The 24,157-nt window shown below is 36.6% G+C and overlaps 4 protein-coding genes across 5 annotated transcripts in view; 2 read left to right on the top strand and 2 right to left on the bottom strand.

The window, feature by feature from the left end:
- Positions 1 to 777: 777 nt before the first annotated feature.
- LOC131436925 (G2/mitotic-specific cyclin-A) lies at positions 778 to 3,174 on the bottom strand. 2 transcript variants are annotated; one of them, XM_058605921.1, is made up of 6 exons: positions 2,940 to 3,174; positions 2,601 to 2,875; positions 1,920 to 2,545; positions 1,630 to 1,834; positions 1,317 to 1,564; positions 778 to 1,261 (listed from the first exon to the last, which is right to left on the bottom strand). In XM_058605921.1, exons 2-6 carry the CDS (start codon positions 2,784 to 2,786, stop codon positions 1,066 to 1,068), a joined length of 1,461 nt encoding a protein of 486 aa, XP_058461904.1. In that variant the 5' UTR covers positions 2,787 to 2,875; positions 2,940 to 3,174; the 3' UTR covers positions 778 to 1,065. The 2 variants fall into 2 exon arrangements, with proteins under 2 accessions (XP_058461904.1, XP_058461903.1); XM_058605920.1 differs by having other exon boundaries at positions 2,601 to 3,174.
- A 5,226-nt stretch (positions 3,175 to 8,400) lies between these two features.
- On the top strand, positions 8,401 to 9,419 carry LOC131436926 (exosome complex component RRP43-like). The gene is made up of 2 exons (XM_058605922.1): positions 8,401 to 8,521; positions 8,580 to 9,419. The coding sequence occupies exons 1-2, from the start codon at positions 8,502 to 8,504 to the stop codon at positions 9,388 to 9,390; spliced, it is 831 nt and encodes a 276-aa protein (XP_058461905.1). The 5' UTR covers positions 8,401 to 8,501; the 3' UTR covers positions 9,391 to 9,419.
- A 1,749-nt stretch (positions 9,420 to 11,168) lies between these two features.
- LOC131434429 (putative leucine-rich repeat-containing protein DDB_G0290503) overlaps positions 11,169 to 24,157 on the top strand; it is an 85,514-nt gene continuing 72,525 nt past the window's right edge. The window contains exons 1-3 of the mRNA XM_058601130.1: positions 11,169 to 11,457; positions 11,513 to 11,771; positions 11,837 to 12,030. Of these exons, the coding sequence (XP_058457113.1) occupies positions 11,287 to 11,457; positions 11,513 to 11,771; positions 11,837 to 12,030 (624 nt within the window). The 5' untranslated portion in view covers positions 11,169 to 11,286. The remainder of the gene's footprint in view (positions 11,458 to 11,512; positions 11,772 to 11,836; positions 12,031 to 24,157) is intronic.
- Positions 16,565 to 18,207, bottom strand: LOC131434434 (luciferin sulfotransferase-like). The gene is made up of 5 exons (XM_058601142.1): positions 17,914 to 18,207; positions 17,609 to 17,788; positions 17,203 to 17,548; positions 16,955 to 17,148; positions 16,565 to 16,885 (listed from the first exon to the last, which is right to left on the bottom strand). Exons 1-5 carry the CDS (start codon positions 18,069 to 18,071, stop codon positions 16,762 to 16,764), a joined length of 1,002 nt encoding a protein of 333 aa, XP_058457125.1. The 5' UTR covers positions 18,072 to 18,207; the 3' UTR covers positions 16,565 to 16,761.

The raw sequence follows: 24,157 nt of genomic DNA, 5'->3' as shown, positions 1-24,157 counted from the left end.
ATTGCCGAATTATTGTCAATAAGAATTATAAAACCACTCAGTGAGTCATATTAGCAAGTAAGAGCTTATGTTCTTTTTTGTTTTGATTTTCATTGTTGCGGATCATTAAACATAGAATTTTTCACATTAATTTAATCAACAGAAGAGAATGTAAAAGAGAAGCTCTTACTTGATGATACGACCTTCTGAACAACGTACTGAAAATTGATAGTATATATGTCCAGTGGTGGATTCTATAATCGAGTGTCCGAAGAAATTAAGGTGGTTGATAAAAGATGATGAGAACACTGTTCAAATTCACGCAATAACGTATAGATAAAAAAATGAATATACAAAACTGTTCTATTCAATGTTCACATTTTTCATGACATGAGAATTGGATGAGAAACTCATATACGAGAATTTGATTTGATGGTTTGCGAAGAAGCTAACATGAGATGCCACACGGGATAGAGAATAAAAATAAATTGTGTTCAAAGCGGCAATTGAAAGGGAAAATCGTTAGCGGAAAACTATTCAATTAAAAATTCCTTTGATTTCAATTCCAATTCTCAGCTTAGTTCCACGAGAATCCTATCCTATTGCCTTTCGGTTTTCATATACTTGAGTAAATACTATGTTAAATTACGTCAATGGCTACATTATCTACTTATATGAACATTTCGGTTAAAAATATGTCTTTTCCATTGTTCAGATATTGGTTAGTATAATAAAGTAAAGTATGCTTCGTAGACGGTCAGCTTTGGTCATGAAGTTCTTGTAAGCCATTGAAAAAAGTTTTATCATGAATATTGTCGTCATATAATTCGATTATGTTACTTCTGATTCGGCTTATAAAAATACATTAAAAAACATAAAAATTTCTTCGGCATGGGGATGGACAAGAAGACCGACAGGAGTGACAGGAATAAATTAAAAATAAGTATATCTAAACGTCGATTAAATAATTAAAAAAGAAACGATAAACTTATAAAAACACAAAAACCACATTTGCAGTGAGACGTTACTTCTACGGTACTACGGAAGAAAAGCGGGTGAATATAGGAATGAGGCTGGAGGTGTCTATCAGACAAACAACAAAGATGACATCATTTCCCGCATTGAATCATTGTGGCTCAGTGGCGCATTCATCGATATTGGTCCTGTGGAAGAGGGTTCTGTTTCTGAAGCAGCAGATACTATCGTTGCCAACGATTTGCACATTTTGTCAAAAGTGTCCTCAGACAGATCCGTTGCGGGAATTGTAGCAACTTGCATGTATCTAAAAATAAAACAATCTTCAATATGCGAACATCAACCTGCTGAAATAAACTTACTTATTGCTTTTAAATTTCTCTTGGATCGCTTGCTGACCTAGTGATTCGGCTTTATGATGTGTTTTACTCAGATCGAGAATGATGTCCTTAAGATCTTCCAATCGGTAATCGGTGTTCGTTTCTAGCATGCGCGACCAGATGGGTAAATCAAGCACATAGCGAGAAAGAGCTAATGCACCAGCCGCAATTTTCGACGGCAAATACGTGAGATAAGGATCAGCGTCCAGTAGTGAGAGTTCACAGAGATACTAAAATGATAAAAAATATTTTAAACCTTTTATATATATACTACACTAATACAAAGTACACTCACCATGCACATGTATTTCACTTTGTCTGGTACATCGTTCATTACGCAATAGACAGTAGTAAATACCAACGTGGTTGGTACGGATAGATCAAAACCGAGCACTTTAAGAATAAGCTGCTCCATGCGCAATACTTGCGTTTTCGTGTACGTATCATCGGTAATGTACACAAACTCACCTACATCTGGTGGGTAGATTTCCTCGTACTTGCTGAAGGGTGTCAAATCGAATGTGTGTAAAAAGAAATGATAAAAAAGGATCAGTACAATGAAATTAACTGCATCGGATGACTTACGCAGCAATGAACATGGCAGCTGTGCCGACTAGCTGAAGTTTGGCACGGACGACCGACATGAAACTCAGAAACCGATCGATGTACGAGATGGCCAGACAGAGTGTTTCACTTTGTAGACGGTACTCTTCGCAAACTTCGACGAGCCAATCCACAAGAATAGTACGCATTGAGTGATTTATGTCCGGTTGTTTTTTCATATAAGCTGGTTTTGGACGATGCCGTTTTTCCGCTTCCTTAAGATATGTCAGAATGTCCGACTGATATTCTTCTACTTCAAAAAAGCGCTCGCGATCGTTCCGAGGGACCATTGATGAATCCTCCAAAAGGGTAACAGATTTGTCAACCGACATCGGTGACATGTTTTCACTGACGGACATCGGCGTTTCCAGTAGTTCAGCATTTTTCAGCTCTTGTAGTGGCTCGCGTTTATTTTCTATGATTGAGTCATCTTTATTCGACGTCGATGTTTTTGAGTTTTCTTTCGAGTCATCAAACACTTGGAACGTTTTGAACGGTTCAACTGGTTTGAATACGATTTTTGCCTGATTCACGGGTATAGAATTTTCATCTGGTTTAGTTTTGGTATTTACAGTATGCTTAATTTTGAGTTTAGGATCTTTCAGAATCTGAAAAAATTCATAAGAAATTAAACGATCGTATCTGAAAACCTTGTAATCTTACTGCTTTTTCTCCAGCTACTAATCCCTCAGTTCTTTTGTTGCCGACCAAATTATTTAACACACTAAACGTGGAACGTTGAATTTGCTGCGTCTGTTGTTTAGGCCCACCGGCGCCAGTTTCAACATTCTTGGACGCTAAAATGCGGTTCTCCTTCTCCAAATCCTCGTGAATCCGAAAGGTAGCCATATTTCGATTTCTGTTAACACTGGTGCTAGGTATCTATTGTTATCAGCCTACTGCAGTTGGCTTCTATTTGATTGAATTCGTTGTTTGTGCTGCCGTTGAATTTTACCAGTTTTTGGGTCTCGCTCCAACAAGATGTCTCTTTCTAATACTTACTTTATGTTACGAATCCTTTCAATCAAATATTTTATCAAATTCCGCTACCTTATGCAGATCAATTTATATCACTTCAACATCCTCGGTCTGGTATGCGGTGTTTTGTGCGCACTACATCAAATATTGTAATTTATTGCAACTCGAATTTCCAAAAATGTTTTACGGTACCAGACGATGCTCCTTCTGTTGGAACAATTTCACTTCAAATGGAGGGATTCAAGACCAACAGCTGCACTGGAAAGCGCCCGCTGCGGCGAGTATTGTACTAAATTTGAATACTTTTGGCAGAGCTGCCTATTTTTTTTTTAATTTGTATTTGCCGAAAATATCAAAATGTACTACGTATATGATAAAAATCTATAGTGGACAGGCCGGTATTGAGAGCAAAAAAAGAACCACTCCACACTATGCCATTTAACAAAAAGTTGAAAATCGGAATTTATCTGAATAAAAATTGTATTCTCGGTATCTTGAGAAAACACATCTGTATTACGGCATCGTGTACAAAAATCGGTATAAATACCGATAAATCGGTATAGCTGGCAGCGATGGCTTTTAGTACCATGTCGAAGGATGGTTACACTGCTAAAACTCTTCACAATGATGAAGAAAATTTATGTCGTTTTCGCTTGATGCCAACCCGAACTCAGTTTCAACCCTACACTGAAAATCAATTTTACCTATTTTTTGAGGAGAAACCACTCATTGTCGAGCTCTTCTATAAGTCACCCAAAATTAGGTAATTGAAATTCTGTTCACGGCTTCTGTGCTTCACGAAGACTCTAATACCAGCACACTGTACCATCTGTGCATATGTGGAATATATTTGCTTCCATTAGCGTTTTGTTTGTGTGATACTTTTTGGCTGGATAGACATCTTCATTGTGAGCGGTGGAATTGTTCGTTCATAATTCAATGGAAACTATATATTCATCACCGGTGAATGAATATTCCAAACCCTGCAGTGGACCCATCGAGTTTTGATCCGTCGTCTAAATTTATTGTAAAACAATTTTGGGATCACTTGAGGGCGTATGGGATCCGAAATTTCACGAATCTCTTCTTTCATGGATGTATCGAAAAATACAGTAGGATTAGAAGTATCTAAGAGTTGAACACGGTTGAAAACAAATGAAGAAGGATTTATGTTCTGAGTCATGTAATCAAAATACAAGGACATAAAACGGGTTTGAGAATTAAGCTCGACAAGCCTATCGAAGTTTTCAATCACCATTGGATTCAAGATGTCGCATCGGATGAGCAAACGATATGAGAGATCACAGAACCGGTTTTTCAACGGAAAAACATCCACAAGCACTTTTTTTGTTTTTTAAATTACTATTTATTGGAATATGAGTTAACATTCAGTTATTAAGATTTAAATTGGGTGTTCAGCCACAAGTGGTGACTTTTCAGCCCTATTATATACATGATTTGGTTATAACCATGAAGACATCATTTGCTTCTGCAATTCTGTGATTTTTGAGCAGGGAAAATTCTAAACCTAAATTCTAAACCTGTATTGTGTAATGGGGAAAGGAACTTATATACTAACTTACTAACTAATACAGAGAGCGAATCGATTCAATTGAAGATCGCATTGATTTTTGTCGAAATTTGCTTATAATATTATGCGGCACTACATCTACTGATCGTATGAGTTGATTGCATGCATCCCAAAGGCAACGCGCCAACAACGATACTGAATTCTTTCCACCTTAATGAAATGGGTGTTCGCGGCGGATCGGAAGCAGAAGCATCCATATTCCATTACGGACAATATCGTTGTTTGTTACAGCCTGATCCAGGGTGGGCACCCCACCAAGTTCCGGTTATTGTACGAAGAAAGTTAGTTCTCTGTTGGCATTTTTGTTTCAGATACCTAACATGACATCCCCAGGTGCCTTTGGAGTCGAACCAGACCCCGAGATATTTAAACGTGAAGACCTGAGCTATGGTTTCACCCCCTAGTTGAAGCTGTAGTTGTGCTGGTTCTCGCTTCCTTGAAAATACAACCAGCTCAGTTTTCTCCGTAGAGAACTCGATACCCATTTGAAGAGCCCATTTTGATAAGTTGGTAAGAGTATCTTGTAACGGCCCTTGCATAGAGGGTTCTATAATGGACACAACGCTGTCGTCGGTAAATTGTCTTAGCGCGCAGGATGTGTTGATACATTCATCAATATTGTTTACGTGGAAATTGTATAAAAGGGGGCTTAAGCATGAGCCCTGTGGAAAACCCATGTAACTAAATCGTAATGTTGTCTTATCACCATGCTCGAAATGCATGTGTTTCTCAGACAATAGATTAGATAAAAAGTTGTTTAGGACAGGTGAAAGACCATGCTGATGCAACTTCTCAGATAGAATATCAATGGAAACTGAATCAAATGCTCCCTTGACGTCGAGGAAAACTGATGCCATTTGTTCTTTAAGAGCAAATGCCATTTGAGCTTCTGTTGAGAACAACGCAAGACAATCGTTCGTTCATTTGCCCCCAATTTGGAACCCAAATTGTGTATTTGAAAGCAAGCCATTAGTTTCGACTCAATTGTCTAGACGAAAGAGAATCATTTTCTCAATCAATTTCCGAATACATGAGAGCATAGCAATCGGCCTATACGAATTGTGGTCGGGATTTGGTATACCTTCTGTTGCGGGACAGAGTCAGGGCACACCTTCTTGGCGAATTCCAGAGATTTGAATATTACTCACTTACGTTCGCGTGATTACGATTGCGCATGCGTCGTACCGTATTTCAAAGAGTGCTCATTGCTGTTTCTCTCGTTAATCCGTCAACAAACCGTCGCCAATAACCGCGTTTCTTAGTTTTAAACAAACTTTACACTTTGAGTTCTAACGCTGCGTATTTCTTGTAATTTTCAGGTGTTCCGTTGGTTCTAAACGCGATGAAAGCTGATGCTTTTTTCTCTCTCAGCTCTGAACACTCTTTGTCCCCCCACAGGTTGGGAGAACGAATGTTAGTTATCGCACCGATTATACGTTTCGTCTGCGCTTGAATTGCGGTGTCGAGAATCAAACCAACCAAAAATGTATATTCTTCCTCCGGAGGAAACTCCTATGATAACACATGGATCAATAAGTCCCGAGACTAAAGCAGAGATGGCGCTTGTAGTAAACCAGTAACCACGTTTTTCTAGAGTACTAACCTTTGCTTGAAACGGGTCAAAATTTTAAGTCGATTCGACCAGAAACAGCTGAGTTATCGAGGTTGGAGTAAAGTCGTTTTGAAGTTTGTTTAAAAAATGGAGAAAACCGAGTTTCGTGTTTTGATAAAACATTGTTTTTTAATGGGTAAAAACACCGTGCAAGCGAAACAATGGATTGAAAAATGTTATCCGGACTCTTGCCCATCAAAAGCAACGATTTGTCGGTGGTTCGCCGAGTTTAAACGTGGTCGTACCGACACAAATGACGCGGAACGCTCGGGTAGACCTGTGGAAGTAGTTACACCGGAAAATGTGAGTGAAGTGCCAAAAATTATAATGAAAGATCGTAAAGTGAAGCTCCGTGAGATTGCTGAGATGACACAGATATCATATGGAAGTGTATTTACTATCCTTCATGAAAAATTGAGCATGAAAAAGGTTTTTTTTCCAAGTGGGTGCCGCGATTGCTTTCGATGGAACAAAAACACCCTACCACAAGTCGATGAAAACAATGGCGAAATTGAACGAATTGGGCTTTGATCTGCTTCCCCACCCCCCATACTCGCCAGATTTAGCCCCCAGTGACTACTGGCTCTTTGCTGATCTTAAAAAAATGCTCCAGGGAAAAAGATTTGGCTCAAATGAGGAGGTCATCGCTGAAACTGAAGCTTATTTTGAAGCGAAAGATAAATTTTTTTATAAACATGGTATTGAAAAATTGGAAAAACGTTGGAACCATTGTATCACCCTTAAAGGTGATTATGTTGATGAATAAAAAAAATTTTGCAAAAAAATGTTCTTTCCATTGTTAGTCTCAGGACTTATTGATCCATGTGTTATATCTAGTTTCTCAGATATCGAGCTCGCGTAACTTTTCCAATCAGTGTTTCGCGTGAGATCATACGAAACATTGATTGTCTCCGATGGTCTTAGACCACTGGTGACTGAAACCATGATCGGTAAGTGATCACTACCGTGAGGATCATAGATTACCTTCCATTTACAATCTAACTGTAGCGAAATCGAGCACAGGGATAAATCCAACGCGCTTGCGCAGTAAGAAGGTTTAGGATACCGTGTCATTCTCCCGTGTTAAGAATGGTCATATTGAAGTTGTCACACAGATCTTGGATTAACGAAGAACGATTATCATCATATAGGCAGCCCCATTTCGTACCATGGGAGTTAAAGTCTCCTAAAACTAACCGTGGTCTGGGAAGAAGTTCCATGATGTCTGCGAGTAGTCGATGCCCTATCGAGACTCTGGGAGGAATGTAGATGGAAGCTATACATAGATCTTTACCTTTAATATTGATTTGGCAAGCAACAACTTCAATTCCTGGTATCGAGGAGAGATTAATTCTATAAAATGAGAATTTTGTTTCCTAAAAGTCCCCCCCCATAAAAGTCGTCCCGATCCAGGCGAATAATATTGTAATTGTGGAAGTCTAAGGTAATGTTAGAAGTAAGCCATGTTTCACACAGGCAAAATGCATCGCAGTTACGAGTATTTAGCAGGTATTTGAGAGAATCAAGTTTCGGAATGATACTTCTGCAATTCCACTGGAGTACAGTGATAATATCCTCGATTTCTAATGATAAATTAGCCTTCGAATGATACGATCGCTGAGAGGATGGGTCATTGTTCAGACAACTGTTTTAAAAATGTTCTTACTGTTGGTATCAAAGCAGTTAAAAGATTTCTAAGAGGATCAGTAATATTGAAGGCTGTTAGTATCCAGTCCACGATATCAGAGAATCTCAGCTATCCAGATTTTGTCTGATTTTCTTACTGTGATTTGGGGTTATCAGGGCGTTTCGATGTCCCTGGAAGTGCTGGATACTCCTTATTATAGTTTCCCAAACCTGGTGGAATTTGCTTCGGTTCAGAGTCAACACTTTTCGTTTCTTTTTGATTATTCTGCGACGGAGACGGTCTTTACGAGGAATCAAGAAAAACTGGCAGCCCGGCAGCGTTTTACTCGTGTTTCAAAAATACAAAAAATTAAACGGCAATGTATAACAGTTTTAAGTTTGACAGTAGAACTGTTCGAATAAATAAAAGTAGAACGGCTGGTTGGGGATACAATTGTTTCAGTTTTAGTTCTATTATAGATCGCCCATATAAAACTTCCATCTGCTGAATTTGCTCTTATAAACTTCAGATTCAAATTTTAAAACTAACGTAAATTATGCATCTAGAACTGGAACACTCCTGAGCATGCCCTAAACTCTTTGAAATTTTTAAATTTTAGTACAAGATTTGACAATTCAACCCGTCCCAACCATAACCTATAATCAAAATATAAACAAGATTTATTACCCGCTATCGATTCCACACGTTCTACGTTTTTGAGCTGGTTTTCGTAATAGATTAGTTAGGCCGAATACTATGGATCTCAAAACATACAAGTAAGTGAAGAAAAAAGATTTCTTGTTGATGTAATGTAAGAATCTCATATATTCGTAGAAAAATTCATCCGGTCAAATATTACAAGGATCATTTGGAAAACAAAATACGACCGGACGGACGAGAAATTGGTGACCTACGCCCTCTGGCAATAAACTTTGCTTCGATAAAAACAGCTGATGGTTCTGCTATCGTAAAAATTGGCAACACAACTGTTGTGTGCGGTATAAAGGCAGAACTAGCTCCACCAAAACCAATAGAACCAGAAACTGGATTCCTTATACCGAACATTGAGATTTCACCACTCTCTTCGCCCAAGTATCGGCCGGGGCCACCATGCGAAGAAGCACAAGTGTACACATGTTCGCTTGCTGATGCAATTTTGAATTCCGGATGCGTTAATCTAAGGGATCTATGCATTACTAAAGAAAAGCTTGTGTGGGCACTGTATTGTGATTTGATTTGTTTGGATCATGATGGATGTGTTTTTGATGCTGCAGTGATAGCTTTGGTGGCTGCTTTACACACCCTAAGATTGCCAAACATTAATCACAATCCAGACACGGATGAACGGGAGGTTTTGGACGATGAAGAACGGAAGCTACTGACATTGAAAACGATACCGGTAACCACAACATTCGCTGTGTTTCGTGGGACAATCATAGCCGATCCAACAGCAGAAGAAGAGGAGCTAGCCACGTCCACTATAACGATTACAATTTGTGATTCGACGTTGAGTTATATTAACAAGAGCGGTGGAGATCCACTCGAACAGGACCTACTTGATGAGTGCATTGAAAACGCAATGAAACGAGAAAAATCTGTCCGGTCTCTGATTCGGAAAATGTTGAAAAATAAATCGTATATATAGTGATGAGTGTTGTTGATCGACATTAATTAACTATTGAGAAGCAATTTCATTTTGAATGAACAATACATCTCTAATCGGGTTGTGTACGTTGTTTGACAAGTATATTTATTACTATATGTATTTATTTAACTCTGGTTAAGCCAATGAGTACGAAGTATGTTTACAAGGGTTCCTAACCTTGCCACACCAACGTATGTTGTATGCACTTAACCCTGAATTATATCTAACGTCGTTTTCGCCTAAAATCCGAAGTGTAGTTCCCATTTGAAATGCTGCTAAACAGTTAGGTCGAAATTGCGTTGGGTCAAAGACATCATATTAACAAGATATCCAGCTCTCACATTTCCCGAACAAATCATTGGCAACATCCTTTTTTGCGAGCATGGCGCCGTCAGGCCGCATCGAATCTCGTACTTGAAGTAGAGGAGATAAATGGCTAATTCGTGCGCGCCAAAAAGCAGGAATATTTCGTAATAATCGAAAGAGTAAACAAAGAGAATCTCTCATTGTTACATTCGTCGTTTTGAACATTTTATATAGAGTTCATGATTCGTTACTGAGTTCGAACTAATCAAGAGAGAGAGAACAGTGATCATATTAAGCTTCGTTATTATCATTGGATAGGATTAATTTTATCAAACCTTAGTGAGAAAAAGCTCACCTACATATATATACAACTATTACATGATTGTTTTTTCAGTGCACTCAAAATGATAATCATGTTATAGTTACGTGAAAAGTTATGTGAATATTTTCCACCTTACTTGTCACGTAGGTTTTAATGGACTGGTATTTAAAAGCTGTTTAATGCATAATCCAGTAAAAGTTACGTGTTTCATAGGTAAAATGTGATGTATTGCTCATATCACATTTACCTATCAGTTCATATTAAATTTAGATACCAGAGAATTACTATTTTATATATTGGTTGAAGTCAAAAGGGAGATTTCAGATTTTTATATAAATCTATGAAATGAAAAATTCCATGAAAAATAAAACATTTATTTCAGAAAATTAGCATAGAGATTCGAGAACTCCCACAACACTACCGATGCAGGTTGAAGTCGCATTACATGGTTCCAGTGTCTCTAGTTTCATACCGATTTTGAACTCGTTTTTCGGTGGACCAATAGCTTGCTTGAAGCATTTGGCAGGAGCGGGCAAACTTACGGACTCACGCAGGCACTAGGTCCAGTTGAACACATGGAAACTTTCATACTGGAATGGTCCGGACGATGTAGTGAAAAATTGTAACTAATTAACATTTCTCGCAAATATTTACACTACTTACACTTTGAGGGCCACTGTTCGCCATTTTCAAAATCGAGTTTTTCACACTGGAAATTCACGTAGATTGTTTGACGTTTGGTCAATTCACATAAACCTTATGTGATGACTCTATTCATTTTAGGGGATGTTCGTATAACATTCATTTTCGTCACGTGAAATATTCAATTTGACATTTGAAATCACTTTAAGTAATTTTCCAAGTGAATAGACCGTGAATTTTTATTTAAATGTAGCACTTGTTGCAGCGCCGTAACCTTGTCACCGAGCTGGAAATAACCGAAAGAGAAAGTAAACAAAGAGAAACTGTAATTTGCTCTTGGGACCATTTCTAATGTTTGTCTGTGTTTTGTATGGAGATGAGCTTTTTCTCTAAGCTTTTCGCTGCAAGATAATTTTTGAAGAAGAGAAGAGTTTTGTTCGGTAACTTCACAGAAGTGGCGTGTATTTTCCGTTTGTTTACGCCCTTCTGTCAAAATTTGTACACAAATTCAAAAAACCGTTGCTAGTCGCTCACTCGCAACTTTCGGAGCAAAAAATAAAATATGTTCTGGAGATTTTTATAAATATTGTTCAGAGACAATAGCTTAAAGTAAATTTTGCGCTGAGATGGAACTGGATGCGCTACATTCTGATTTGAGCAAACGTTTGCATGTACTAGGATTTAATCATCCTCTACCGTTAGGTGCGATCGGGATCGTGTCCGCTATTCTCGACGACTTAATTAGAACATCTGAAAAATTAAATGGAGCTCGTCATCAAATCTATCAGCTGCAACAGGTACAAATCATAGCAATCGGTGAGTTTTAACTTCAGTTGTTTATTTTTATCACAGGAAAAAGTTGCCTGGGAGCTCGGAGTGGAACCGTACAAGTGCGACAATTCCCGTTTGTTGGCTGAATGTAACGGACTGCATTTGGAACTAGTGAAGCAGCGGGATAAATTTGTGCTGGCCAACACGGAACTGAAGTGTAGATTACGCAATTTGCAAACCGACAAGAAACAATTGCAGGAACGATGTTTGCAGATTGAGACGAAAATTCGAGAGCTTCAAAGTTCTGACTGTAAATTGAAAAAGGATGGTGTAAATATGCGTAAGTGTTAGCTTCTAATTTAATTCAGTTGGCCTGCCTTGAGTTGTAATTTTTGGTGGTTTTAGAGCGGAAGCCATTCATATCAACGGTAAGGCCTGGTTATTATCAGACTCCCAAATGCTGCGATTCTCAGCAGCCTAAAACTAGATGTGAATGTCCCTGCAATCAACCTCGTAAGACGGATATCATGAATGAGATTGAACGACTACAAGTTGAAACAAAAAATCAAACAGAGGTTATTGATGCATACAAGAAACAGGTAAGACTTCATTGTTATGAAAAAATAGTATTGATTGATGTTAATTTAAGTGACTTGTAAATCGAGTTTTATTGAGATAGTAATAGATACTACTAGTTCCGGATCGAAGGATAATTATCACAATTAAAGATATTGTACCAATAGTCATCTCATTAGTAGAGTCCCATGATATTTTTTGGATTACTCGACTTTCAATCAACGAATCGCGATAAAATTGGATACGATATTTACTCTTTGGCTCTAAGAAGCAATATCGCAGAAAAAAATTACTGGGTTGTGTAGTGTACGAGACACGATCGATCACAGTGACATTAAAATTGTAATTTTCAAACTCTCTAATCGACAGATTTAAATTTGAAAAATAGGCAAATAATTATGAAACACTATCTTGGATTCTAAAGCTATTTTTAGGAAGTTGGAACTTTCTATTACTAATATGTCATAGTCAAGTGCGTTGAAAAAGTATTTGTGATGATATTCAAAACAAAAGTTTCTTTGCGCACTTCCGCCAGTGCCACCGGTGATTTTTTTTGCCATGTTTGATGCATGTTATTGGGTAACGTTGAATAATAGTCGTAGTACAGATACAATACAGATTTATATTTAAAAAAAAACTAGAAATTCATCTAATCTATAAATCAGCTAGTTAGAAGCGTTCAAAATTATGGTAATTCTACATAGTAAGTACAGCGTTTTCTGCAATTAATAGCGAATTGCAGTGCAGTGAACACCCACATAAACGAACACATATTTGGCATACTCGCATACAGTGCCACATTGAAGACTGATCACATGGCCGGCTAGTTCTCGTAAAATCAACAGCTGATCGGTATTCAATATACTCAAGCGAACACGGTGTGCAGCAGACTTTCGTCATCCACACAAAGCACAAAAGCGAGTCTTCAGCTAGCGAATGGACGTAACTAAATTTTGTCATCCACTCACTACACAAGCTACGTGTTTCCTTTACAAGCAATCAGCAGCGACTGTGTGACATATATGTATATTAGGGTGGGACAAGGTTGTATGGGAAAAAGATGAAAATGTTCATTTTCTCGCTCCACCAAACTTTTCGTTTTCCTTTTGGGTCCCTAAAGCACCATGCAACAGCCGATTTTTTTTGTTAAAAGTGAATTTCTCCATACTAAATCCCATACAAACTTTAAACCGTGGGCGCGAAAATATAGTTTATCCGATCGGGCTAAAATTTTGCATGATGCTTATGGGACCCAAAAGGAACACGAAAAGTTTGGTGGAGCTGATATCAATTTTTTGTCCCACTCTAATGTATATATTCCTCTTTGTACCAAACTTTATATTACGCAGAATGATGCGGTATTTTCTTATGTATGACGCAAAGCCTTCCTATGCCGAACGAAGAAGATCTGCTACTAAATGAAATTCGAAGTGTAGACCAACGATTTGAAACTTAATTGACACTCGGCCCCGTATAGTGAAGAGTGAAGCATTTTTAATGTCAAAAACAGTTCGAAAATTGTACAATACTGCTGTTAACGACGACGTGAAAACTTGAAGCGAATGCATCTATTTTCGATTTGCTCTGAATGACGAAGAAAATCAGCAGTTAAAAAAAAAAAGAAAGAAGATTTAGAGTCACGAGCTTTGGCGAAAAAGAGCAGCTGAGGGTGAATTCACCAGCTGTTTTAAGCAGCTTGTGAATGACGAGATCAAGGAATATGTCAGAATGTCAGAAGCCTGTTTCAACTCGCTGTTGAGTAAAATTCATCCGTGTCTTGAAAAGCATGACACTACATTCCGATTAGAAGTGACTCTCCAGGAGAGGCTGGCAGTTTGTTGATATTTTCATTGATTTTTTAACAAGATTTCTTTGTAAATGTCAAGAAAACTCCAACTAAAAATTTTATAACGATCTTTGAGATGGCTTATAGTTTGTGTTCGTCTCATGATTTCAGATATTTAGCAACAGGAGACACGCAAAAAACCACAGCATTTAGTTACAGACTTGGGGTTGTCTACCAGATTGCTCACGAGATATGTCGTGTAATCACCGAAAAATTAATCGACGATGCCGATGCCGATGCCGAAACCAACAGAAGATATGTGAAAGAAGATTGCTAACGATTTTGTGGAATTTCCCGCTGTGTCTTGGAGCCTTGGATGGAAAGCATGTGACAACTCAAGTACCTGCCAAAAGTAATTTTGAGTCAACGCATGCTTTGACCGTGCTTCGGACGTGTGTCGATACAGACACGGGTACGACACGGTCTAGTGAGAATATTTACATGGAGCTGCATTAAACAAATTAGAAGCGTAACCCGGACGGGATCCGGTCCAGTCCCGTTTCGGGTACGTCACGGCCTAGTGTGAATAGCGCTTAATTCTAAGGATGAAGCCAAAAAAAAAAGTGACACACGACGCGAAGCGAAACTTTACAGACCATATATTTAAGCTCAGCAGAAAAATGACATGTATGTCGTGATGCGTTCTGTTACTAGTCGCTACGCAACGCATCAAGTTCACTCGGACATACTTGTAATTTTACTTCAAGAATCAAACGAACGGTGCTTGTTCCTGCGACTCCGGGAGATCTGTCAAGTTTCACATCGCGTCGCGTGTTACTTTCTCTCTGGCTTTACTCTAAGGTCAAAGTATGTTAATTTGTACAGCAGTAACAAAACAATATAATTAATTTCTGTTCATATTTATTGAAAAAAAAAATTCTGATCAAAAACAAACGAAATCATCTTGACTAGATCCACTCTTATTTAAGCCATCTGCATATTGTAGTGTCAATTGCTGCAGCTCTATTCGATGTTCTAGTTTTTTTGGCAGAATGCAAATTTTTCTCACGCGATGATGTGTTTTTCCTCGGTTGTTCTATCTTTCAAAGCTCCATTCCCCAAAGTAGTGCCGATTGGTTATTCTTTTCGGAATTCTCTTCCACTTTCTTGCTGAGAGGCGGAGTAGAATAGCAACTGATTTTACACTGTATGTCTTGGCTAGTTCGAATGTTTCATTCTGACTCGGTGCTATTTCAAATGACCCTTCCTCGACCGGTATCAATCATGTCTCTGTCGTTGTAATGTACAGACGGCTTTATTTCCCTTGAAGATGCATTGAACCGCTATCCCGCAGCGTTGCTAGAATGCGATCACAAACATCGATATTCCATAATTTCAATTTTCGTTTCTTTTGCGAATAGTTGAGAGGTGATCGTGCAAAATGTTTAGTAATTAAACAAAAATCGACGTGAACATTTCATAAGGGCACATAAGCCAATGAGAGATTCTCTTTGTTTACTTTCTCTTCTTTTAATAACACCTAAATTTTCACGTTCACTTACCAAATTTGCTTATAGAATGAAAAAAAAATATCTCCAGCTTTGTAATAGTATCATACATGTAACGAACAATTGCGTAATAACGCAGATATAATCGAAAGAGAAAGTAAACAAAGAGAATCTGTCAATTGTTTTAAGGCCCTTTTGAAATGTTCACGTCGAAATAAGTAAATGGAGAAAAAAACCATCACTTGCTGATACGGTTTCGAAAAAACCATCGAGAAGTTTTATAAAAATGCTTACTTTTCACTGTCTCGAAAAATTTGTAGTTCGAATTCATATGAAATTAGTTGCAATCAGATCACGACAACGAAGATTTGTGCATCCGTTATGTTCGAAACATTTTATACATATGTAGTTCATATTCCCGCAATTGTCAGAGAATTTAAAGATTATTGAGAAAATATGCATAGCTTCAAATTGACTTGTTATGACATTGATTTATGTCATAAAGTTACACACTTTAATCTTATGTTCAAAGCATTCGATATCAACATATCCACACTTAAGAATCAAATGTGACGATACTCACACTTGCCATATGAAGAAACTCTTTTAAAGTACAAATGGGCGTACTTGATATGTTAGTGCATTAAATTTATCTAGAAAACCACTGAAACAACTATTTTTACCTTTCTCTGTAGAAAGGTATTAGAATTGCTGAAAAAATCGACTTAAGAATGGAGCTTCGGAGACCCATAATGTCATATACCAATCGACTCAGCTCGACGAGTTTGGAAAATGTCTGTGTGTGTATATGCGTGCACCTTTTTGCGATTTTTTTAAAATCAAAAGCAAAAGTTGAGCTAAGTCGGATATGGGTAAGGGGTGCGCCTCCTATAAATTTTCGATCTTGAAAAATAACCATAGTACATGAAAATTCCGAAATCGAGATCTTTTTGATGCCGAATGTCTTAGAATTAAATGAAAGGTCGAGATTTAGTGTCATCTCGAATTTTTTTTCCAAATCGACTTTCTGGGACGGGGATTCGAGATTTCCAAAATCGAAAAAAAAATTTGGATGCAAAATGAATTTCATGAAACGTCGAGATTTAGTATCATCTCGAAATTTTTTTGGCATTATCAAACCAGTAGGTTAATTAAGAATAGGTTTTTGGTTTTGCCTTTGGCATAGTGAAACTGATTTTTTGGTTTATTTTGCAACGAGTCGTTTTGATGTTTTAAATAACCGAAAGTTTATTTAGATCCCACTCTAACTAATAGTTTTCGTATATGATATGAGGACTGGAGCTGAACTGAATGGGGGTACCGTCACCCTAATCGTTGTCGACTGAATAAACGTATTCTTTTGAAAAAGAAAAGGCTTCAAAGCCATGCTTAAATGTTGTGTATCTATTTTGATTCAATGAAATGCCCATTACCAAGTTATTGTAATTCAATATATTAACCTAGAGGAACAGCTTCTGATATGTAGCGGTTTTTACGTTGCTTCTTGTCCAGTCGTCAATTTCTTCAGCTAGTTCTGGAGACAAATCAGTTTTCCAACCATCAATCTGTCCTTTGCGGATAAATCTGTGAAGTTTTGAAAGTTTACAAAGAAATTAGAATTCACCAACACATATGCATTTCCATAGAAATTACTGTCTATTCATATTGTCCTTCTCTTGCAGTCGATTAGTTTGTGCCAAAACCATATCAACCATTTCTTGTGCATTTACCGATGGATTGTTTTTCATCGATTCAAATGATAGGTGGTTACATAATTCCGTTATCTGCTCATCGGTGTAGCTTTTGTTGAAGAAAACGCATACCCGCCTTATTACTTCAACCAGATCCTAAAAGTAATCGAATTCGTTAGATTTGAAAAGTGTGTCTTCTTTCAACCGCACCGTTTTCATGTCTTCGTAGTTCAACAGTAGCACGTTATCGAGGTGGTCAATTTTGTGATACTCTATGACATGATTATGATAAGGCGTGTATACTTGCAAGTCTCGCATAAACGAACGAGTAAATTCTTCCAAGGTTCCGTTGTAGTTAGCCAAAGTCACACAATGATGATAGTAAGATACGATCACCGATTTGGGTTTTCTGTAGACATACACAATTTTTGGTTTGACGGTCCATATTTGATCCGGTAGAAGAGAGACTGGTAAATGAGTTTTAATGAATCTCGGAGACGGCATTTCTCGAGCTAACTTGAAGAAGTCCGAGGGAACATTCGCGATACTGTTGATTCTGTTTTCAAATTAAAAAAATGATAAGATATTGATTGTGTATAATAAAATGTATGCTTACTCAACAAATGGGAAACGCATAATAAGTTTGTTTTTTCGCGCTTGTTCATAATCGAGATTGTTGCATATCAGCCAAACCATTTCCTGGCTCCACGTAGTGCCACTTTTCGGGAAGGACCCCAACCATATATCATCTTTGTGTATTTCCATATTTCTGAATTCGTTGTCCATTACCTTGAATCTATGTTCATAGGATTACGAATAAAAAACAAACACGTTTTTCTGTCCATCCTCGAATGGTTATCTCATTTTATATTGAAGTTATTATTCAAATGGGACAATATAGTAAATGCTTAATAGTGATACCTCGTAGTCAGACAGCATGGTGTTGGTTTCCATCCTTGTTCACGGATTGGAATTTTCCAATATTGCGTCGGTTCTACCAAAACGTACCCTGGTTGGTTCCGTTTTTTCCAAGTGGTTCTATATACAGGATCAGTAATTTCGTAATAATTCACATTCATTGTCTCACGTTGTGCGATGTCGACCAGCAATTGAGATATGCGGCACACCCCATGGCTTGAGTAATATCTCAATATGAATAGATGTTTTCATCGTAGAGATAAGCAAAATTGTGGGTACGATTGAAGCAATATCTTAGATTAGAATATTTCCACAGCTTGGTATGGTGGCACATTGTTCAGCTCTATTCAGTGAAATGACTAGGTAAACTGAATGATTTCGAAGGTTATCTATACTACTTTGAAGAACGAGAGTTTTAATTTTAGTCGAACAAGATATCGCTAATATTTAGGCAGCTGATATAAAATTTTCATTCTTGGATCGAAATGTTATCATGGCCATTTCAATAAAGCTTTAAGAATTTTTGAAATTGTTATTTTCATAGCGGATAAAGTGTATTATATGAAATAATTCCATGGCGTAAATCATGTCATTATTATCTCCATCATATTTCTTGGAACGGCTGGAATTTGCAAATTTATATTAAGTTGTCCTGTCGATACGTCGCAAGTCATCATTAAAAAAATAAAATGAATGGGACTTATTTTGTGAATAAAATGTGTGTATTGCTCTCGTATATACAAATGCACAAATACACTTGAGCACAATCTTATGGTGAAACTTGGTCGAAATTCGGTATATGAATTACTGTCGGAATATCCAACACACAATATAATATTTATACAATATTTTCGCTTTGGTTCTAAGAAGCAATACCGCAGAAATAATATCTTGACAATTGTGCACTATACTGCTGTTATTGCAACGCGAAAACTTGCAGCGATTGCATCTATTTTCATCTTACTCACAGAGTCAATGGATCGAACAGGGACAACAACTTATGGTTTTAGTATACAAGATGAATAGTGGAACTGAGATGAATGGTTGTGCCGTTACCCTACTTATCGATTTACAAAAAGTGGTAGTATAATTGAATAAAAGTGAAATTATAAATATACATTTTCAGAACATTTTCATTAATAATGAAAGCATGCCATTTTGAGTTCTGTTTCTGGAGTATACAAAGTATTCACCATTATTCTTGTTTACGTCCGTATCGACCATACGACGAATGGGTACTTTGGAACGAATACGAATAAGCCATTCTTGTATTCACTCGAATGAATTCAAACGCGACTCGTTTGCCACAAAGTATTCAAATATCAGTAAACTTCTTTAAATAAATGCTAAGCCTTGATGAAATCAGTCCTAAATTCCAAGTTAACCATATGCGAAACGCTAGAATGTATGCCAGTTTAGCTTCAAACGGTACAAGTATTCGAACATCATTCGTACGAACGAAGAGTCCCATTCTCGTATACGGACGAATAGACGAAATGCCGTGGTTTCGATAAAAAAACGTGTTTAATCCACCTAGCAGTTAGATGATACCTTTTTTTTTATCAATCCGCATGTGTTTTTTGTATGAATATTCTTCGGTGTTTAAGTTTTCATGACATTATTTTAATGACAGTCGTTTTAAGCGACAATTTGAGATTTTAATCACTCATTACTCTGTAATGTCGAAACTGCAAATCGGATCGAATTTGAATCTAAAAGTGTAACAATCGATAAACATTCCATGACATGTCGAAGTAATTTTCACTTTAGAGTTTAGTGTAATTTAAGGTAATTCCAGAGCCGGTATTCAGGAACCAGCGTAACCCAAACCGATTCATATGGCCATATGACGAATAAATTGCAATATTTTTGAGTCCAACTTTAAAGCTTTTCGGGATTGTCATTGTCTATATCGCTTTGAATTTTAAAAATTCATCATCTTACAATTCTAGAATCGGAAGTCATAATTGGATAAAATTAATTAATTTTTGTATGTATGTATAAAATTAATTATTTTATATATAAGTTTATTTTAATTTGAATTTTGGTTGCTGAAATTTGATTAGGCTTTTCTTGAGAAAACGATTGAGCTTTAAGAAACGATTTTATACTGGAACCGAAATTCTAAAATCGGTATGGCCGAAGTTAGATAAATTCACCTGAGTAGCTGCATAGTTTACATTTGTATTTGAAAATCAGTGAAGACATCTTTGAGAAATCATAGCACGAATTCAATTTTTAGGTGCCTTCTGAATCGAAAACTGAATACCACTAAAACTGAAAAAAGTTATTTTTTTTATCGACTATACAAATCTGCTAACACGATAAACCTGATTAATTTATGTGGAATAGATATTTTCATACCAATCACCCTGTATCCCAGAAACCGGACGTTGGATCTGACTGAAGAGCAAGATGTTTTATAGAATCTTGAAACTTTTCATTTGAATCTTAGATCGGTTCAGCCATCTACGAGAAGACACAATTTTGATTTCGTTTCAAATATCATCCTGTAGTTCCGGAACCAGAGGTAGGAACCAAACATAATTAAGGAACTTTGTTTTTGGGAGCATACGACTTTTCGCATGAATCTGAATTTGTAGAAAAGAAATTTTTCGAGAAAATTGAGTGAAATTATTTGTCACACACGCATTTGCTGATCTCGACGAACTAATTCGAATGGTATATGGATGTTATGTTCTTCCAGCTTTTTTTGCTGTAAGTAGTTTAAAACAATATAATTAAAAAAAATCTACCATCATCTGGTTTATATGTCATATTCGAACGATTATGTTGCCAAAAACGAGCCGTGCTAAAATCGGTCCGAGGCTAAATGTCATGAAAAAGGATGCTGTACGCAGTCTTTTTGGTACTTAGAAACAATTGTATGTAACAGTATAAAAAATCGTGTTTTCCGTTGCTCCCAAGCATTTCTTTGTCATACAGCGCTCAAAACTCCTACTGCTGAAATATGGGGAAAAGTCGTTTACACAAAAATTTCGATATCTCCGTTAAAAATGGACGGATTTTAACAATCTATGGCTTGTTGGATAGATATTACCGTGCGGAATCTAAGTTCATATTCCGTTTTCAAGGTCAATTGTGACAGATACTGTCAAAAAACTGAAAATTTTGACATAAAACTTCGTATAACTCAAAAAGTAAACATCCGATCTCAAAACCATTCAATAGCGTTTTGGGTGACGGGGAGACCTTTCATTTGCGACTAGTTTGATCAAAATCGGTCCAGCCATCTCTGAGATCTCGACCTCTCAGTTGACAACACACATACAGACACACACACACACACACATACACGGACATTTGCTCAGTTCGTCGAGCTGAATCGATTGGTATATGTCATTCGGCCCTCCGGGCCTCGGAAAAAATTTCTAAAGTTTGAGCGAATTCTATACCTACACGGAACGACCGAAATTAGCTCTGCGCCTAATTCGTATTACTGTTTTTGAATTAGTTGATTTTAACAACAAAATTTCCAAAATAACTATAAAATTAGTTAAAATTGAGAATTTACTTTGCTGAAAAAACTCTTAGTTGTAGAGAATGTGTTTAGTTGGTGAATATCCTGGACTCAAACCAGCAATATTTCAATCCAACACGAAATTCTCATTGACAACTAATTTTGTTATTAAAATCAGAAAATTTGTTTCTATTTATCTATCACCATCATTACTGAAGGACAGCACAAAAAACCAAAACTGAAATGGGTATTATTAACAACTTTATTAGCCAAAAACTCATGAGAAGTGTCAAAGCAAAACAATCCATTAAAAAGCTAAAAAGGACAGTCTTATTGAAACTACTTGAACATTGTTTTGATGTTTTTCGCATGTGTTCGATATATCTTTATTTAAATTTCTAAACCGATATGTAAAAATGTCGTAAACTGTTAGTGGAAATCGTATTTATTCAGAATTTGTGCGCACTTGAAGCGATTGTGCGTAATAATGTTTTTACGCAGAACAGTGAAGTGAATTTCGAATGTTTCACTCTAATTGTGATGAAGTTTTTTTGTATCTTCAAACCTTCCGAGCTGCGCCGTCCGGTGTACTACTTGTATTCGGTTTTTGTTTTCCGAGTGCTCAAAGTTTTCAGTGAGAATGAAGAAAACAGTGATTTAGAAGAAAAAAAAAATTCAAAAAGATGTTTACGTTTCGTTTATGTCTTTTTCTCCAACACAACATCGTATTTATACCTGCCAATATAGAAAAGACAACCGCGTCTGAATTTTTTTCGGCAGTAGTGTGCCATCTAGTGGCTAGTAGTCATTAAGGTGTTACCGTTTCGGTGACAGGGCGCCATATAGCTGCAGATTGCAGAAGCCAATTCAACCATTCATATTGGTTGAAAGCAACATTATATTTCTTCAATTCAACTAAAAAATTAGTTGACTGGATATGAAGTGTGCCTTAGCTAAGAAATGACAGTACGTTTAGTTTGTGAATTCAACTAAAAAAAATAGTCATTTCAACAAATATTTTATTATTATTAAGGGATTGAGAATAAAAAATCTAAATCAGCAAAAGTCAGATTTTTTTAGTTGTCTCAAAAAATAACTAACTAAAATCAGCAAATCAACTAAATTTTTCGCGAAAATACTGATTTCGGTCGTTCCGTGTATATATATATATATATATATATATATATATATATATATATATATATATATATATATATATATATATATATATATATATATATATATATATATATATATATATATATATATATATATATATATATATATATATATATATATATATATATATATATATATATATATATATATATATATATATATATAACAGTTCGGCTGAAAAGTTCGAATCGTTTAATAGAAACACACATTTTTTGCCAAAATTCGTTTTTATTATTCAACATAATTGCCATCAGAGGCGATACAGCGATTATAGCGATCTTCCAACTTTTCGATACCATTTTTGTAGTACGATTTGTCCTTTGCCTCAAAATAGGCCTCAGTTTCAGCGATTACCTCTTCATTGCTTCTAAATTTTTTACCAGCGAGCATTCTCTTGAGGTCTGAGAACAGGAAAAAGTCACTGGGGGCCAAATCTGGAGAATACGGTGGATGAGGGAGCAATTCGAAGCCCAATTCGTTCAATCTCAGCATGGTTTTCATCGACTTGTGACACGGTGCATTGTCTTGATGAAACAAAACTTTTTTCTTCTTCAAATGAGGCCCTTTTTTGAAATTTCGTCCTTCAAACGCTCTAATAACGCTATATAATAGTCACTGTTGATGGTTTTTCCCTTTTCAAGGTAGTCGATGAAAATTATACCATGCGAATCCCAAAATACAGACGCCATAACCTTACCGGCCGATTGTTGAGTCTTTCCACGCTTTGGGTTCGGTTCATCGCGTGCAGTCCACTCAGCTGGCTGTCGATTGGACTCCAGAGTGAAGTGATGGAGCCATGTTTCGTCCATTGTTATATATAGACGAAAAAAAATCGGTTTTATTTCGATATAACAGCTTAAAACACTGCTCAGAATCATCAATTCGTTGTTGTTTTTGATCGATTGTGAGCTCACGCGGCACCCATTTTGCACAAAGCTTTCTCATATCCAAATATTCGTGAATAAAATGTCCAACACGTTCCTTTGATATCTTTAGGGTGTCAGCTATCTCGATCAACTTCTCTTTACGGTCATTGAAAATCATTTTGTGGATTTTTTTCACGTTTTCATCGGTAACAGCCTCTTTTGGATGTCCACTGCGTTCATCGTCTTCGGTGCTCATATGACCAGTACGAAATTTTGCAAACCACTTACGAATTGTTGCTTCGCCCGGTGCAGAGTCTGGATAACACTCATCAAGCCATTTTTTGGTATCGGCGGCACTTTTTTTCATCAAAAAGTAGTGTTTCATCAACACACGAAATTCCTTTTTTCCATTTTCTTCACAATAACAAAAGTAGCTTCACTCAAAATGCAATATCTCACAAACTAATAATCAGACAGCTGTCAAATTTATACACGTATCTTTTGAAGGTTGGTACTAACTGAAAATGGTATGGATTTAATTCTTGTGGCGACCTCTCATAGAAACGATACGAACTTTTCAGCCGATCTGTGATATATATATATATATATATATATATATATATATATATATATATATATATATAGATATATATATATATATATATATATATATATATATATATATATATATATATATATATATATATATATATATATATAT

This window comes from Malaya genurostris, chromosome 3 (assembly GCF_030247185.1).
Source record: "Malaya genurostris strain Urasoe2022 chromosome 3, Malgen_1.1, whole genome shotgun sequence".
Lineage (NCBI taxonomy): Eukaryota > Metazoa > Arthropoda > Insecta > Diptera > Culicidae > Malaya > Malaya genurostris.
This window is presented reverse-complemented; position numbering and strand designations above follow the sequence as displayed.

Excerpts from the sequence above, each read along its gene's own strand:
- LOC131436925 (XM_058605920.1), bottom strand. The coding sequence starts at position 2,786 with ATGGCTACCTTTCGGATTCACGAGGATTTGGAGAAGGAGAACCGCATT. Across the intron at positions 2,546-2,600 it reads TAGTAGCTGGAGAAAAAGCA|ATTCTGAAAGATCCTAAACT; the intron begins GTAAGATTACAA and ends GAATTTTTTCAG. Across the intron at positions 1,262-1,316 it reads GAGAAATTTAAAAGCAATAA|ATACATGCAAGTTGCTACAA; the intron begins GTAAGTTTATTT and ends TTTTATTTTTAG.
- LOC131436926 (XM_058605922.1), top strand. The coding sequence starts at position 8,502 with ATGGATCTCAAAACATACAA. Across the intron at positions 8,522-8,579 it reads ATGGATCTCAAAACATACAA|AAAAATTCATCCGGTCAAAT; the intron begins GTAAGTGAAGAA and ends ATATATTCGTAG.
- LOC131434434 (XM_058601142.1), bottom strand. The coding sequence starts at position 18,071 with ATGAATGTGAATTATTACGAAATTACTGATCCTGTATATAGAACCACT. Across the intron at positions 17,789-17,913 it reads CCATGCTGTCTGACTACGAG|ATTCAAGGTAATGGACAACG; the intron begins GTATCACTATTA and ends CTATGAACATAG. Across the intron at positions 17,149-17,202 it reads ACTACGAAGACATGAAAACG|GATCTGGTTGAAGTAATAAG; the intron begins GTGCGGTTGAAA and ends GATTACTTTTAG.